This window comes from Pempheris klunzingeri, chromosome 3 (genome assembly GCF_042242105.1).
Source record: "Pempheris klunzingeri isolate RE-2024b chromosome 3, fPemKlu1.hap1, whole genome shotgun sequence".
Classification (NCBI taxonomy): Eukaryota; Metazoa; Chordata; class Actinopteri; order Acropomatiformes; family Pempheridae; genus Pempheris; species Pempheris klunzingeri.
In genome coordinates, this window is record NC_092014.1 from 17124722 (window position 1) to 17142319 (window position 17598).

The window sequence follows — 17598 nt, forward strand, 5'->3', positions numbered from 1 at the left end:
TGTAATGAGTATAGTAAAAGAAAAGAGGGAAGGAAAGAGGGTGCAAGAGATGGATGGACAGCAAGTGGTAGTGGACGAGAGTGATGGGGTGGTGGAAGAAGGACTGGAGCATTCAGGCAGCCTGAATATGAACAAACTTCATTGTTGTGACCAGATCTTTGCTCCATGCCTTTACTCTCCTTTATATTCTATTTGAATGAGGTTGCCTGGGGAACACCACGACAAGAAAAAATGCAGGGAAGGAGGCGGGAGAATGGATGCTGGTAGAGAGTGAAGGGGTGGAGAGGTTGACAAAAAAAAAGAAGACAGGAGTGAAGTTTATCAGGGGGGTGGGAAGAAGAAGAGGAGGGCCAGGATTTTAAGTAAAACCCCCAAATCAGCAAAAAATCCAAAGCTGGTAGCCTCACACGCTGGTTAGCAAGACCACAAAGCTGGAGCTGCTGGTAGTAAATAGAGAGAGTAACAAAAATAGGCAAAGTAAATTAAACAGAGGAGTCTATATGAGCTGCACCTGATTACCATGTAAATGATCGAAGGGGGAGCCATGGAAAGGAAGCTTTGTTTTCTCATAACCCCCCTTGATGCCATCATGATACTTCCCTTTGATAGCCTTTCGTTCCCCATTAGTGTACCCCTGAGACACAGCTCCAGGCCCCGCTGAGAGCACCCCGAGATCCCCATTTAGGGCCAGGCAGTCCCCTACCGTGAGGACAAATGTTCCCTTTGTGCGTGTGTTACAAGCAGGGGAAGTGGGAGCAGTCCTGTAGCACTGAGCTAAAATGTGCTTTGGGTGTTCTGAGTAGATGTAGTTTCTACAGCGCTTTGTTTACTGCCTTTCAGAGCACTGAAAAGTGCGTAACTGAGAGGTGGACCTTTGCCCCGTCTATCAAAGTGCTGTACAACCCTTTAAGCTAATCGTTTTCATTTGGGTTGTTTCTTACTAAAGCTGCTTCAGTGCAGAAAACAGTACTGTACAGTTCTATGTGTTTCAGCCAGAGCTTTACAGTGCCTATAGATGGCAAACTAGGCCTGGGTTAGGTTCAGGAGCCAGTCTTAGACCGGCAGTCCAGTGGTACGTAGAAAAGCATGGCCAAAATATAAAAATGGTGGTGGACAACATTGTGTCCGAGCTTGTGTGTACCCACTGCAGCTTTGTGTACTGACCCTAAACATCATTTGGGTCATAGATAACATGTACGATAACCTGAGAATGCTGAAAAAATGTCTGATCAAAACTCAACAACAAGAATGGTCACAATGATATGATAAGTAACAGCTGCTGTGGCTGGTTAAAGAAAATTTTAATGTTCCTGAGAAAAAGGAAAAGACTAAAAATCTGACTTGTTTATCGAACGCATCAAGCCCAAAGAAAAAATTCGAATTCATCTTTATTTGATCTAACATACAATTTCTTTTTCACAAGATTGAAACAAAAGCAATGGACCAGAAGGAGGAAAAAAAATGTGCATTCCTGCAGGGGAAATCTAGCAACCATTAATAATATAATTACAGATAACCATGAGTGGTTTGCAAACAATTCAACATTCAGCCCAGAAGTCTGCACACACAAGTCTGGAGCCATTGCCAAGCTGTTTTTTGTGCTTTACTCCAGAAGAACTTGACCAAACGGTCTGTAACAGGCAGCTTCAATTCCTACAAGATAATAAATTTTGACAGATTGACAGATTGCAGGGTCCCTGCTTCCATAAACCCCATTCACGCCAGCTGAAGCGTTGCTTGACAAAACACATTGGGGTCTGGCAAAAAAGTTGGCTCAACTTTTATCACACAACACATTGTCATCTGCCAAGGCATTGGCCAATCAAATACATTCAAACTCCTATTCCTGGTGGATTACTTTGCAATGGGAATGCTGGAGTTTTTTACAGTTCATCCCAAGATCATTGTGACAAAAGATAAACTTGCCACCGTGATAACTTTCCAGATTTATAAAATACTGCCTCTGAGTATCATTGTGCAGTGTTTTGTTGTCTGAAAAGCCTTTAACACATTGATCTCTTACTCCATCTGGACTTCAGCACTACATTGTCGCAACGGTACCTGAAGCAACACGCCTCAAGAAACACAGCACCCTGTGTTGTTTTAACACAGAGATATTTTCAGTCTGAAAGCCAAATAAGGGCACCTGGTCTCCTTGCAGGCCAGATTTAGGTCCTGCTCACATTTGGCACTAGAATCATCTTGGGCAGTCTGATCAGAAGAGCTAGCAGAAGAAGTAAATGTTTTAAACAACCCAAGAGACACCTGGCTCAATTGTACTGAGGCCACTTTGGGATCAGATCATTCAGACCAGATGCTCAGGGAGGTGTGTGAACACATATGCAGTATAGTACACTGAACAACACGCACCCCTGAGGAATCCTAGCGAGCTTTGTCGTACAACACACCTCAGCTGATTCCACGGCTATGAAAAGCTGTTGAATGTGCATGTTTTCGAATGAGCGCTTCTGTAGTGTAGTGTAGTGTACAGCTCTCGCAGTTTCCACACAGATAAAACCACATGAACACAGGCAAGTGAAATCTGATCACAAGTGGTCTCTCGAGTCAAAGCGAGGTGTGAACAGCACTCTGTATCAACCAGATCTGGATACACACTGGGTATATCTAGATACAAGATACTCAGTGTGGACACGGCCACAGAGGCAGGCCGGGATCAGGGACACACCAGAGCAGTGAGACAAGGAGGTGTAAATGACGGCCCAGGAGGAGGGCTTTCTCCCTCAACCAGACTGATTGAGAAACAAATTGCGGCAAATAAAGCATGTAATTAGATTATGGAGCCCAGTGTGCTGCACTGCTCTGTTCTCCTCTGCTCTGTGCTGGGCTGCTCGCACCAGAGCTGTGAGTTTGGATCCAGTCCAACAAAGACGGAGGGAGAAAGGAGGAAAATAAGAGGAGTCCCCCACTTCTTTTCTCCTTGCATTGTCAGAGAGTAAAAGATGGTTTGTTTTCAGCAGACAACAGCCACTGAAGAGGCCTTTGGAGTTCTTGACCTGATTTTAGATTTTACTTTTTCGTGGTGGCGTGCAATCAGTTCTGTTGAGCTGGGTCGTCCTCAATTACTGTAACTGATGAGTTTCAGATGAGTCAGTGGGGACTCCTGTTGGTTATCACCCAAGGCATTTCCAGTGAGACAGGAAGCAACCCTGCCAAGGTTTTCATGTCATTAAAAATGATTTTGGGCACTGAAAACTGACTTGTATGCAAAAGCTTTATATTGATAATGAGAATTTGATACCCTACTGTCTATTTTTGGCTCTTCTTCTTGCAAAATGTCTTTTACCATTCTTTTTTCTCTCGCTGTCTCATACAATTAAGTGGCGTAATAAGATCCCACGTTGACATGACTGTAAAGTGCAGTGGAGTCGGCGAGAAGTGAACAGGGTGTGTGAAGCAAGACTCATGTCCAAAAAATCCAAGGAGGGGTCCGCCACAGATTTTGATCACTTCCAGCCTGAGACAAGACACACACATATAAGAGTGAACCTCGTTACCCCTATGAGCCTCATTATCGTCACTCCAATTCTCCCTCTCCTCATCATCATTAGTTACTTTCACATCCTGTGTATCCTGACAGGCCCGGGCGGCCATCACAGGTCATCAGCGGTTAATCTCCTCCACATTTCGTTGCTGTGCAGACGTCTCTGTCACGACCCGTGGGAGTGGCGACTCACACCATCCGTGACCTACCAGCACAATGTGTGTTTTGTCTGGGCCACACCATCGGAGGTATTCTCCATGCATTCCAGCCCTCCGTGTGGTCGAGAGGGGGAGAGCCCTGCTGCAGGAGACAAATTAATATCCACTCCATTTTCCCCTCACGCCCTCCATTCAACAACCCCTCCCTCCCCAAAATGTGCCCCTCCCCCCCATCCTTTCGTTCAGCTGAGGCGCAACAAGGCACCTGCCTCACAGCTGTCAGCCCAACACCCCCTGGTATCACACACACACGCTTGTGTGTTTTCAAATGTATCTCTAATTAACTTTCTACATGTCTTAATTGCTCCACAAACTCTTCCTAATTTCTTCAGTGTCTTCTACCCGTATTTTTTCCGATCCATACTCCTCCTCCATCTACTCACTCTTCTCTCTCTTTTCCTCACTGGTTTTCATTTTCCTTTCTTGTGATTTTCCTATTTCCCCCTTTCTTTTCCTCTCCATCCACTTCTTTTTCTTCTTCCCCACCCTTTCTTCTTGTCCTTCCTCTTGAGGAAATGCATTCTAAACCTTTAACTACTATTACCTCTGCTACTATTACAACTGAAGCTGTTACAACTACTGCTATTAGTACTACTACTAATAATCATCATTTTCTAAATGTGCAATAGTGATATTTACCCTGGTGCATGTACTATTAGTGGGGAGGGAAATATTGTTTGATGTTCTAATAAAATCACCACATCTGTTTGCAATCACATCAGGTGATATCATAGCTGTTCAAATACCAGGCCGAAGCATGAGGTGCATTTGCTCTGCAACCTTTTGAGGAGGCCTAGAGGGTAATGTATGCATCCTCTGGGCCTCAAGCCCGGGTGGTCCAGTGGGACACTCGGCTACTCATGATTCTGACATGGGCAATGAAGGACGTCCATTAAGGTGCTCCACCTTGCAATCTGCTTGATTTCAACCTCTCTAGGCTGAACAGTCTCATGCCCATTATACATATAAGAGGGAATTCCCAGAACTCTCTGTTGTGATTAGATTATCCGTATAGCTACATGGTCTGAGTCATTAGACAGTCCCCTTCAGGTTGTGTTTTACATTAGTTCAATGACAGGGTTTAATCAATGGGATTATAAAAAAAGTTTTTTAGCCTTAAACTGGGATGTTGCCACAGGCTAAGATTTCACGTAACAATAGTGAATTGGAAGAAGAGCTATAAAGAATAGTTTGAATGCAAAAAAAAAACTGTCCAAAATGCATTTTATACTTTTCAGTGTTGAAAGACTAAAACAGAAAAGCAATACATTTGCTGATTATATTATACTTTGCATGTATTCAGGTTGATAAAGTAATACGGGTCCCTCTCTCACTTATCCAGTAATCCCTCTGTGAGGTGAGGAAAATTTCCAACACCCCAAAAATGGACAGATTCCTGACAAGGGGGCCCAGAGAAACTCCAGATATTCTAGCGCGGCACCACCCACAGTGTTATGTGAAGACAAAGCGTGAAACAGAGAGAGACGAAGGAAGTGGAAGAGAGCGAAAAAGAGACTGAAAGAGAAAAGAAAAGAGGTGGAGGAGGATTGGGGACCAGCAGTATCCTGACTGTGCTGTCAATCGAAGCTATCCGGGGAATGTTTGGGACCTCAGAGGGCCCAACAACAGCTGCGGGAGCCTCTTACTCACACTCACATACACATATACTTCGGGCCTCCTGCAACTTCATGGGTGAGACAGAGCAAACATGCATTGCCAGATGACTCCACTTTTTCCACCGTGAGGCCAAAAGACAAAATGTGGAACTGGGTTTGTACATGTATGTCTGTTTATCAAACAAAACATGCATGTTTTTGTGCTTCACATCTGCAGAATTTATGCCATGAACTATGTAATTGTATTTGCATATTTTGTATTAAAGAGTTTACCAATCATAATTTGAAGTCACATATTGAATTGAACATTATGAATCTTTTACTGTTCCATGTTCACTCATACCCCAGCTTTCAATAACACGATCCAATATAATTCACCAGGAAATTGCTGCTACAACCACTAACACACATATATATATATATATATATATATATATATATACACACTAATATACCATCCTTAAAGACAGGACAATAAAACCCACAATGTTACAGTGCAATTCCAAACATAAGTCATCTGTTGATCTGATGAAAAAACACTTTCCAATTCTGCGCTAGATTACAAGTTTCACTTCCCTGAATCGGTCCTTCCCTCACTCCACAGCACCAGACTGGGAAAGAGGGAGTTTGGAGAGATGAAAAATCACCAAATCAAACAAACTGCCAGGCCCCCATGTTGTACGCTAGACCAACACCCCACTGTGCCGCAGTTAGACTGATTAATTGTGAAAGTGTGAGAGATTAAAGGAGGCACATCCCAGGGTTGCTGCTAATGGATTTAATATTCATGAACCCCTAATAAGGAGGGGGAAGGCATGAGGGATCCAATTTATCCTGCTGTCTGTTTTTTACACTTTGGAACTGTTGAAGAATCCTATATCGACATATACATACTGCTACAATATTCTTGATGTTGTTCCCTCGGGGCCAGATGCACTTATGTGGATGTAAAGCAGCATATCGATAAATATTGAAAAAAAACTAAAATAAATGTTTGACTCTCAGCTGTACTCACCTGATGGCTCCTCTGTACTGCTGGATGGGGTTGTAGGAGGTGCAACTGGAATCTCTACTCCAACAGAAAACAAGACATAGACACAAAGAAAGATCAGTTTCATTATTATGTGCATCCACACGTGTTTTTGTCTTTGTGTGTATGCATGTTGGTACAACGCGCAAATGTGCATATTTGATAAGGAAGGAATTAGGTAAAACAATTCAAAGAAATGGCCTCCACTCATGTTGAGGCAATGAGTTCCTCATAGATCTTTTTTTTCAACAGACAAGCTTTTAGTGTAAATGTGCAGTTGTTATGGTTTATGGTAAGCAGTAAATTTGCTAAATAATACATTGAAACGTCACATGTGATGCACTGGTGGCCAATTTAAGATGCTAACCCTGACATTACAGCCCTGGTTGCATTTTCTGCATCTCTCTCTGCAATGATATGTATAATCTGGGGCTCAACATGTGAAACTCATACATAGTTTGAATATTTAGTATTTCTTGTCTTCCCCTGTCTTCCTCAATAGATTTCAAGCCTTTCCAATAAACGCTGTCTGCACTCCTCATCCACTAATTCAATATGAAGCCATATCTGACCAATAAACCTATTTCCTGCATTCCACAAACCTATGAGATGTTGATGATTCATATCAAAATCTAACCTAACTATAAAGGAAGGATTCTCTGTATTCAAGTCTGTCCTTTGCATGTTTTGAAACTTAACTTAACACTTGACAGGAGTGTTGCTGAGGACCTAAAGGATTGGAGTGACACCCCTGGACACTCTGATGGCCTGGGGTTATGGCAGCATCCCTGGTTCACGTCCAGTCGAAGACATTTGCCGCATGTCATTACACATCTCTCACTCATCTCTGACCCCTCATTTTGCTTTTTTTTTTGCTTCACTCTGCTGTAGTCAGTCTAAAGAAGGTATAAATTGTCCGAATAATAATTTAAAGAGCTTTGTGAAGGTCCAATCATCTGCCTGCTGGCTCTTTATGACCACTAACATCTGGACGTGAAATCCAAGATCCAAGTGGGGATCCTGTTAAATCCCTCACATTTCTCCAAGATTCCTTTCTATTGATATTTTGATTCATAATAGATATTTTTACAATCCGTTTTTCATTATTGCTTTGAGTCTCATTCATTCTCCTCCGTTCTACCTTGCTGCTGTTGAAAACAAAAAAACTACAACAGAGTGTATGATTGTCCAAAGACTTGATTCTCTCAGCCCTCCTTCATACTCTGTTGTATTCATGAGTGGATAGGAAGTTGACACTCAGAGAAACCATGCATGAAGAACGGCCCTCTTATCTCCAAAGGAGCGGAATGGCAACAGAAGATATAAAATACACATAATGCCTTTTTGTTATTGTGGGCAGGAGGGAGAGAAGGGCCTCATCAAAAGGTCTGTACAGAGCAGCGAGGGGGAATACAGGGACAAAAGGCAAAACCGCAGAGATGTATCAAAGACACATGCAAAGAAAGAGGTTGACACACTGAGGAAAGAGGTGCACAACAGTGGTGGTTTCAGCTGTGCAAAGGTGAAGGCTTTGCATGTATGAGGGAAGAAGGAAAGAATCAAGTCTTTTGATCGAGTAAAATCAGACTTTCTCAGCTTAAATTGAGCAAACCTACTTCGTACTACTTCAGTACGGTAACATTTATGTTTATTGTGCACCATAAATCAGAATCTGTGGAATGATGTGCACGCCTGTTGCTGACTTGTTGACATAATGAGGCCTTCTCCCATGACAAATTGGCCTATATGATGACAAGAATAACAATTGCTGCCAAAGCAATGGTCCCTGAAGCCCAGAAGTCCCTTCGCTGATGTTGTTGATGCGCAATCTTCCATCAGCGTTCAGACACCACGCGGGCCAGTTTAAATAATGAGCCTGTTTTTCATAATTGACTCGTGTGGATTTATGAGAGCACTGGAAGGTGTGCACAAAGTCAAAGATATAGTATGAGAGTGTGGCACCCTGACTAGAAGCGCACATCCTCTAAGTAAGTAGACTTTTCTTGATATTTTGAATTTCTTTGCTAATTAGCTAATTAGCATTAAACTATCATATATGCCATAATTAAAAGCTGCCAATAGTATCAGCATAATCTGGAATCACAAATGTGTCTTTGTGTGTGCTCTGTATGTGTGAGGTAAAGAGACAGGATTATGCGTGTTTACCATATGATAACATTATAGAGGATAATCCTAATTGCCTGCACTGGAGTGTGTGCACAATGTCAAGGATAGCATGACTCTCTGTTAAAAACAATTGTTGGCAAGCACTATCACTGAATCTAAAGATTAAACTAGACTACATAGTGTCCATCAGAGAGGGACTTTGTTTCTATCTCACAGGGATCACTGCATGTTTGATTTACTCAGCAGTCCCAGATATCAAAGATATCCACTAAACTGATTTAATTTATTCCTTTATGTAGCTCAGCCATGCATATCTATGAAGAGATTTAATCCTTATAAGAACTTAATTCCTAGTATATAATTACAATAGTAGGAGCACCAATTAGAATGTGTTTCCAGAATGAGAAGAGAGCTGGTAAATATCCACCATTCACTATGCAGCTTCAAGTCTGGAAGCACAGTCCTTCGCTTAGGCGATACTATAGTTTTTCATCATTTGACTATAACACAAGGGCATGTTTTGGCTTATAAATGGTCATTGGATGCTGAGAACAAGATTGATTTTGTAATTCAACCCAAACCTTTCTTCACTTTTATCTGAGACACTTCGGGGCTTGGATATGCTGGTGTTAACAGCTCTGGGTCTTTACTCAGATTTATGGAGACCAACCAAGCCGAGAGGGCTGCACAGCCATAACCTTGAGGTTCAGTTTAATGGTGTGTTTATTTAAGTTAGCAGATTTACTGGTCAGAAAACCGACTGTTGGACACTAAGCACTTGTCTGAAGAAAAGGATGAGAGGATTTGAGTAGTGTAGGAGTGTCTGCTCTTACAGTGTGTATTCTTGTGTGAAGCGTACTGTATCATGTGTTACGTGTTGAGGATACATGTGAATATAGACCTGATACCAGGCCACATTGCCCTATAGGGCAGATATGGTAAAGACTGGTTCCACGTACTTATGCAGGGGGCAATGGGCGAGCGGCTCTGCTGGTAGCCTTTAGCACAGCGGTTGCACGTGATACCAGTCACGCCGTCTTTACAGGGACATTGTCCTGTAGTTTGGTTACAGGTTTTGCCAGCAGCACCCACGGGATGGCAATCACATGCTGTGAGGAAAAAGAGGAAGAAAGAGAGGCACAGTGAGTGGTCACACACACACACACACACATACACACACACACAAACATGTGGGGAGATACAAACATATACTATCTATAGAGAGTGCAGGTGGGTACACAGCAGCAACGACAGCAGTGGTGGTAACAATAATAGAGTGGTGAGAGACAGGTGGAGGCGTGCACGGAGAGGCAGAACTTACACGGTCCAACACCACAGCGCTCATTTCAAAGCAAGTGCTGCACCATGACAAGAGGAGCAACTTACCCTCAACATCTATACGTTTCTTGACATTTTGGTGTTGTTTATTAGCATGAAACCATCACATGTACCGTAATTAAAAGCTACCAACAGTATCAGCATGATCTTGGATCACAAATCTGTCTGTGTGTGTGTGCTCAAACTGTTTGGCCTTGACGTTTATGGCAGTGGGTGAGCACTCTGTGCAACTGCAGCTGCATGTGTGAGGTAAAGAAAAAAAGTGTTGTGCATGTTTACCAAATGATAAAATAATGGAGGATAATCCTAATTGCCTGTTTCTGATTTCTGCTGGGCTTTGAACGCGCGCCCAACGCGTTCTGTCACACTTCCCTCCCGAACTGGGGGGTTTATCGAACACACATGCTACAGGAATGTAATCATTTTCCGATTGCTCTCCCCAATCCAAGCCCTTATTTTTTTTATTTATTTCACAGCCAAAAACCTTTGTCAGGTTTGAGAGTGTTGAATAATTTGAATCCTTTCTTTTTTTTTTTTTAATCATTAGTCTTCCCCACAGTCAATACAGTAAATCCTGACAGACCAGAACAGTTTCAATAATCACCAAAAGCCAAAAACACAGTTTGTCACCCAACTCACACCACTACATTCCCCCCCCCCCTTAAGTGTTACAGTTTTTTTCAATTCCCTACGGAAAACCAGTGACGCTGACTTTTGGCCTCAAGGTTGGGCCAGCTCTGCTCATTCGCTGCCCCTCCCAAAAGATTGTTTTCTGCGTTGTGTCACTTGTCACTCTGAAACCCTTCAAAGGCGTAGCTGAATTATGGGCTTTGAGGTTTGAGGGGGTATTTAGTGGCTTGGCTTGTTTTGTTTCTAACCACACAGACTGCTCAGCCCCCTGTACAAAATTACAGCTTCAAAACAACATGTTGATTTCAGCCCATTGTATTGAAGTTAGTGTTTAATATATGTAAATGTCAAAACAACTTTTCATTAATAGTGAAACTTATGCATACTATCAAAACCGCAGTTTTCTACTGTGTATTCATGCAATAAGTAATCTGACTACAGGAGCAGATGTTATTCGATTGTTTCTGTTTGAAGTTATATTATAATGTGTCCTTTAGCTTTACTTTGACCTAGAGTGTTGATGGGGTCGTTATTCAACTCGGCTGAATGAAAGACATGGTGACATGGGAGATCCACATTACAGCGAGCCTCAGGGAAAAGACTGCTGTAAAGTGGTAATGTAGTGCTGAAGCTGACCTTGGACTCTTGGAGGAGTAGTTGTTGTTTTGTGAGATATTTTGATATAATTTAAGTACTACAAGACAACTCTACACTATGGGTGAAGTCCATAATTTAGGGTTTCAGCAGGCCACCTCCTCTCTCCTCTTTATCACACGCTTTCCTGCTTTTATCTCTATTGCCTGTTTCCTGTGATTCAGCTTCTGTTGCTGCTCTTATCTCTCCTCAGTGTGTGTGTGTGTGTGTGTGTGAGTACTTGTGCTGTTCGCCCTTCTTATCAGACTCAAAGAAGCCTCCTTAAAAGTGTGTGTATCTATTGGTGCCTTTATCACACCAATCTGTCACCGCTTTCATTGCTTAGTTGTGTCTAGCTTAATGGGAGAAACAGCACCACACACACACACACACACACGCACACACACACAGCTCCAGGAAGCCTAATAAACAGCGTGGAGGCCGGTGCAGCACGTCTTTGGGCCTGTAAATTTAGGAGTATGTCAGAGGAGTTTGAGGCACAGGAGGGAAAAGCACGTTTCTGGTTGGAGCTTCAGAGAGCTCAGTTTATATTTTTAAGAGCGTCTGCCTGGTAACCACCGCTCAGAGCCTCAAGCCTGCCAGTAAATCAAGGTACACAGCACATGGTCTACAGGTGGCAGACGATCAGCCTCCCTCTCCTCCTCCACATTTGGTCCTCCTCGTTGACTGGAAGGCTGACTGCCTGCCTGGATCTCTGTCCGGTCGGATGACAATTTGTCTGACTCTCTGGCTGGATGACCCACCTGTTGGCTAAAGGACTGGCTTACTCTGGAGGTGGGAGTGAGAGTTTCTGGTTTAAGTGTGCGTCCACTTAACGGTTAAGTGGCTGTGTACTCTGCTTCATGGCTACTACAGATGGCTCAGGGAGATATGGGGAGTAGAGAGCAAGAGGCCCACTTCTCCTGAACACTTCCAGCGAGGAAAAGTGACAGAGGTTTGTGATAAAAAGTGTAGGTGTGTGTATATAAAGGAACCTGTGCCCTTTTCTTGACAACTGAGAATTGAATCTACGGGATTAGTCCTGTATAACTGTCATGTTTCTAGATGAGATATGAATTCCTAATGCTGAAAGAAGCTCTTGGCGCCGGGAGTTGCATATAAAAGAATGAAAAATGTTCTTGGTTAATGGGGAGAGTGGAAGTCTTTTTCAAAGGCCAGAGTCGGAGATTGCACAATGTGAGAATTTTGAACTCTGCCAATCGTTTACCATAAAGCTGGTGTTTGAAGTCTGAACTCCGCTTCCCCCATTTGGGTTGTGTGTTCTGTGCCAATAAGAATAATTTGTTGGCCCTGGAGTGAAGCCAAGCTACCCAAGTCTGTGTTCTATTATAATTAGGTTTCTGCTCCTCCACAAGTATCTTTGGAAAGCAGAAAGAGATAGTGTTATTGGGTTGTTGCACTATGCATAAACAGCTCTCTGAATGATGTGCTTTGCCAATAGAGGGTGTACCTTGCTTGTTGTGTTGTTTGGTGTTTTATTGATCAGAATAATAGGCTTCAGTGGGCCAAACAGACATGCGTTTGGAGATACAATAAGTCTAACATGTTGGCCATGAGCTTGTCTGATGCACAACACTGCACGTGTGTGTTGTTGTAATTGAAAACATGCATATATCAGCAAGTGAAAAACAACATTTCTCAAATCCCAAGCAGAAAACATTTTATATGTGGTTCATAAAAAACCCCTACTGTGTCAATGGAACACATATGCCGAGGAGAGGGGAGTGCGTTCTTTAGCATGTTACTCTGATTGAAACAGACCATCCCTCAATCAAAGCCTAATTTCCCTCTGTATGCAAAATATGTTCCTCATCATCCCACTGACCAATGCAATTATATGATGGTTGATGTTTGGATTCGAATGTGTAGGCCTCAATTCAATCCATCAGTCACAGAACCGACGGCAACCTGCTCAAGCTTGATTTTATTAAGTTTAGATGATCCTCTGACAAAGACTAATGAAGAGCAGGGCTCATTATTTGGCGAAGATCTCCAGCTATCATTATCATTCAATGTACTGTAGACTCCACATCGACATGGGTTCTTAAGGAAATCATTACTGTTTAACTTTGAAATAAAGTGAAAGGCTTTTAAAGTCAATACCAGGGTGATAAACAGGGATAACAGAGACTTATCGCTGTAGAGTCACATTTGCTATCTCAGTTATTTGTCAGAAGTGTTCAAAGACCACCCAGAGAGCTGCATCTCTTGGTCTTTTCAAACCTCACTGTCACCTTTCTAAGTTAAACTCGTGCATTTCTCTGTCAAATACACTCACACAGTGCAGTTTATTCAGAGGCCTCAAACAGTGAACGATGCAAACAAGAACGTATTCCATGTTTACATTCTTACTCAATGAAGGGTGAAGTTATACATTTTGGTGTGTAAAGGTAGCCACTGGGCACAGCTCACTCCGCAGTGGATAAGCCACTGCTCTCTTTTACTCGAAATGGCCTCCTATGGAAATGAGCTGCATTCAGGCAGGATTGTATTACGCATATAAAAGCAAACTCTTGTGCTCCTCGACCTGCTCCTACACCGCTCATTCTCTTCCAAAAGCACACACAGCAAAAGGCCTCTCTCTTTGAGTTCAATAAATAACCAAACCTCTTAATTGCTGTCACATCGCTGCAGCGCTCACGCTGCTTGAGGAGTGGACAGAAATTCGTTCTGCGGTTTGAGTTTCATTGAATTATCTTGAGTTATGATGTGGTAAACCTGAGAGAATTTGGCACGGCAAGACTTTGACGGCACATAAAGGTGTTTGACGCAGGGAAAAAGCTGTGTGTGGTAAGTTTAAGTGTATTAACAGAGAGAGAGCAAGAGAGGGGAGAGACTATGTGATACAATGACACACATATTTAAAGTCCTCATCTGTAACTTTCCAAATATAGTTTGCAGAATGTTTTAATTGGCAAAAGCAACAGTTCATGCTTTGTATCATTTGTCAGCGTGGGGTAATTACCACAGAACCTTCACTCTAAGTTTGTTTTGAAGTAAGTGAATACCTCAGTAGAACTTGGACAGTGTTTGCTTATAATTACACAGTGCCGGGAGAGGTGGGAGGTGCATAAACTCTGGCAAATTTCATGGATTAAATTGAACAAAACCGTTTGGGTAAGCTGACAATTTTATAAATGATGATGAAATGTGTTTATATTTCAATTGGGTGAGAGGCAGCAGAGAATGTGAAGGGAGGTGATTTAGTATTTACTCGTTTGGAGACTCTGATGTAATGAGGACATGACATGACTGCACTCCTGCTATGAGTTTATCGGACAAATCATTATCTTAACATAACAATAATACTATTATAGATCCTAGTTAATCGCTGTGAAATTCACCTAAGGGTGCATGAAACTAACAAAGTACACTGATACTGTAGTTTTGGGCTGTAACTGAATGACCGGCTGATGATAGTAATGAGTATGATATTAATGATGTCCAGAATAATAATTATAGTAGTAGTAGTAATGGTTATATACACAACATTGATAAATCTGAATTGAAAATCTTCATATTTTGGTATTTAAAATATCAGAAAGTAGTGGAAAATGAAGGGGGGGTCTTCATATTGCTTGTTTTGATATTCATACAATAACAGAAAAGCAGCAAATTGTCACATTTGAGAAACTAAAGCGGAGACTGTCTGACATTTTTACCTGTTTGTTTGCACTTGTACTTCTTTTTAGGTTTCTATTAACATTATTGTAGCTTTTAAGTGTTGAGAAACACTCTTGAAATAAACAGTTAATTCAAGTTTGATACAGATATTTCTGACATAATTCACTAAACCAAATTATTCACAGCAGTGTAATTATGGTAAAAAGAAAGAAAAAAAAAAAAAACTGGCTGAATGTTGCATGTACACATCACATTAGCAACATGTTTCCCTCAGCTGGAGCAAAAGCACCAGACAGAGTCAGACAAGATGAGAGAAGCAGCCTGCACAGAGAAAAGATCCATGCATAGAGGACAGATGAAGATGAAGGAGGCAGAATTGCTTTCAGGCTCCAAATCAGTAGCACTACTTATCAAAAAGCTTTACACAAACATAAAGTACAGAGCCAGACCCACATATCCAGATAGACATGTAATGCACATGATCGGTAGAGTCCACATGCCAGAGGTCCATACTAGGTGCATTTCTCACAGCGTTTGACTTGCTTTTGTGACTGTACGCTTCATGAGTAATTTATCCAAAGTTTCCTAATATCAAATATTATCTAATATATCATTATTATCACATGAGAAACTGATTTTTCTTATTGCAAGTGGGCTGTTTTCTAGCTTTGGTTCGACAGCAAAACCATTAATGGGTTTGCTCTCTTGTGGTTACCCAAATGTTGCCGGCTTGCTTCCAAGGTCTCTCATTTCACCAGTGTCAGTGATAAACAAAAAAAAAAGCAATGAAAAGCTGTCTGTAATCATCAGAAATGTGCTGGATTAATCATTTGTTTGCTGATTAAAAACTTGAAGGTCTTCACCATCTAAACTTTGAGAAAGTTGTGGAATAATGATATATAATACAATCAATTGCTAATTCAAACATGACTTAATTATTCACCAGAAATAACACAGAATGTAGAACAGGACGAAACGCTTGCTGCATTTTGCCACAGATCTGTCTTTGTAAACTGTATATTTTGTCTACAAGGAAACGTATTCGACAAGTCTGTGGTGAAATGCACAGCAGGACCTTGAGGCATCTATCTTTTTCTGTTACGAGAAACAAACCCCCATGAGAGTGAGTTATGGGATGCTGAAAGAATCAAGTCTTGGACACATGAGAAGGGATGTAAAAACAAAAACAAAAAAAAAGAGGTTAAATCTCCACAATTAACTAGCCTGGTAGACACAGCAGAGGATAGGGGTTAATGATACACAACGTCCCGTCGTGATGAATGTGTGTTTGCATTCCTGCTCGACAGGAGAATGGGCCCAAAGCCACGGAAGGTGTTAATGTCAGTTTAGGAATATCCCTCATGAGCAGCTGGAGGGCCGAATAAATGGATGCATTTGTCAGAGAGCTTTGTCATGAGGTTGTGTTCATGCAGAGAATGAAATGTGCCTGATATGGTTGCTGGATGTTGGGAATTTAATGAGTCTAAATACAACGCGTGTGACGTTGTTTTGATAAATGTTTTTGTTGCATCAGCATTAAGCATGTCGTCATGGCAAATGCACTTTCTGAAAAGGGAAAAGGTGAAAACCGGGAAGTGAAAAATCACCAAAATAACATTAAGGACAGATTTTTTTTTTTTTTTTTTAATCAGTGGTATCTGTGGTATGAGTCAAGAGTACAACTGAATAAAAATCTTTACAAATCATGTAATCTGTGTTTGAACATCAGCTTCTTTTGCAGATGTTTTAGTCTTCAGGCATGCCTTCTGTCAAACTGACTGATTGGTCAGTTTATTTATTTACTCCCTGATGAATGATATGAGAAAACTCAAGCTTAAACTGTCAGCAGGCAGCTAATATTTCCTCATGGACTGCCTTTGGAAGTGAACACCCTGAGCTCCTCAAACAGGTATGCGTGTATTTCTGTGTATGTGTGTGTCTATACCGAGCGCCTCTGAGTTGTCCCTGGGCTTGTTTGCACAGGGATTCAGCTCCTGTTATCTTTCCCTGCAGCCATAGAGGAGGTGAGAAAACATACCCTCTCTCTTTTCAGTCGCCCTCCTCCTCTTCCTTCACCTCCTCCTCCTCTCTTTCTTTGACCCTTATTAGCTACGGTGAGGGCTGATGGCAGGCGATTCATCCAGCACTTAGTAGTGAGCACACCTGCGTGGGGGTGTGTTCCTCTTGTCCTCCTCTCTTCCTCTTCTTCCCCTCCCTCCCTCCCTCCCATCTTTCACTCTCTTGCCATCCCCCTGAACCTGAGTTTGTCTTATCCTTTTCTTTTCTCTCTGTCCTGCAGATCTTCCTCCATTTCTCATTCGTCTTTGACCTGCATCGGAGATCACTTCACACCTCGGCTCTGTTTGTTTTGCTTGTCCTGTCAACCCCCCCACTACTGTTGATGAGGGAACACCCAGCCCGACCCGCCCATACCACCACGACCTCTACAATCCCAACAGACCCCCAACTCATCTCTGCTGACAGAGGGAGATGAGGGCAAGACAGGCTCAGGAATGACAAGACTGCTGGCTTTCCCCACTTCCTGTAATTCACTCAAACTCTTTCATATCAAGCCCAACGCCTGTTTATACGTCTGTGTTCACTCTACACAGTGTATCTTTGAGTGTGATTAAACTTAGAAAAAATTACATACATAAACACACCTAGAAATCAAAGAAAAACATCCCTTCAGAAAGATGAGAATCATCACATTTCTCTTCAGTATCAAAGTCTTCCAGTTGTAGTTGTCTGTACATCTGTTGCTACATTGCAAACAGGAACTGCTAATAGTTCATTCTGCATAGTTTCAATGCCATCAATGTACCAAAATATATACAAATCGACTAAAAATAGATCTCA

General features: G+C 42.0%; 1 protein-coding gene across 2 annotated transcripts in view; it reads right to left on the minus strand.

Annotated features, from left to right (window-relative positions):
- ntn1a (netrin 1a) overlaps positions 1-17598 on the minus strand; it is a 59292-nt gene that overhangs the window by 7339 nt on the left and 34355 nt on the right. The window contains exons 3-4 of one of the 2 annotated variants that reach the window (XM_070856543.1): positions 9453-9602; positions 6352-6405 (exon numbers count right to left, since the gene is read on the minus strand). In XM_070856543.1, coding sequence (XP_070712644.1) covers positions 6352-6405; positions 9453-9602 — 204 coding nt within the window. The remainder of the gene's footprint in view (positions 1-6351; positions 6406-9452; positions 9603-17598) is intronic. The other variant, XM_070856544.1, reaches the window with a different exon arrangement.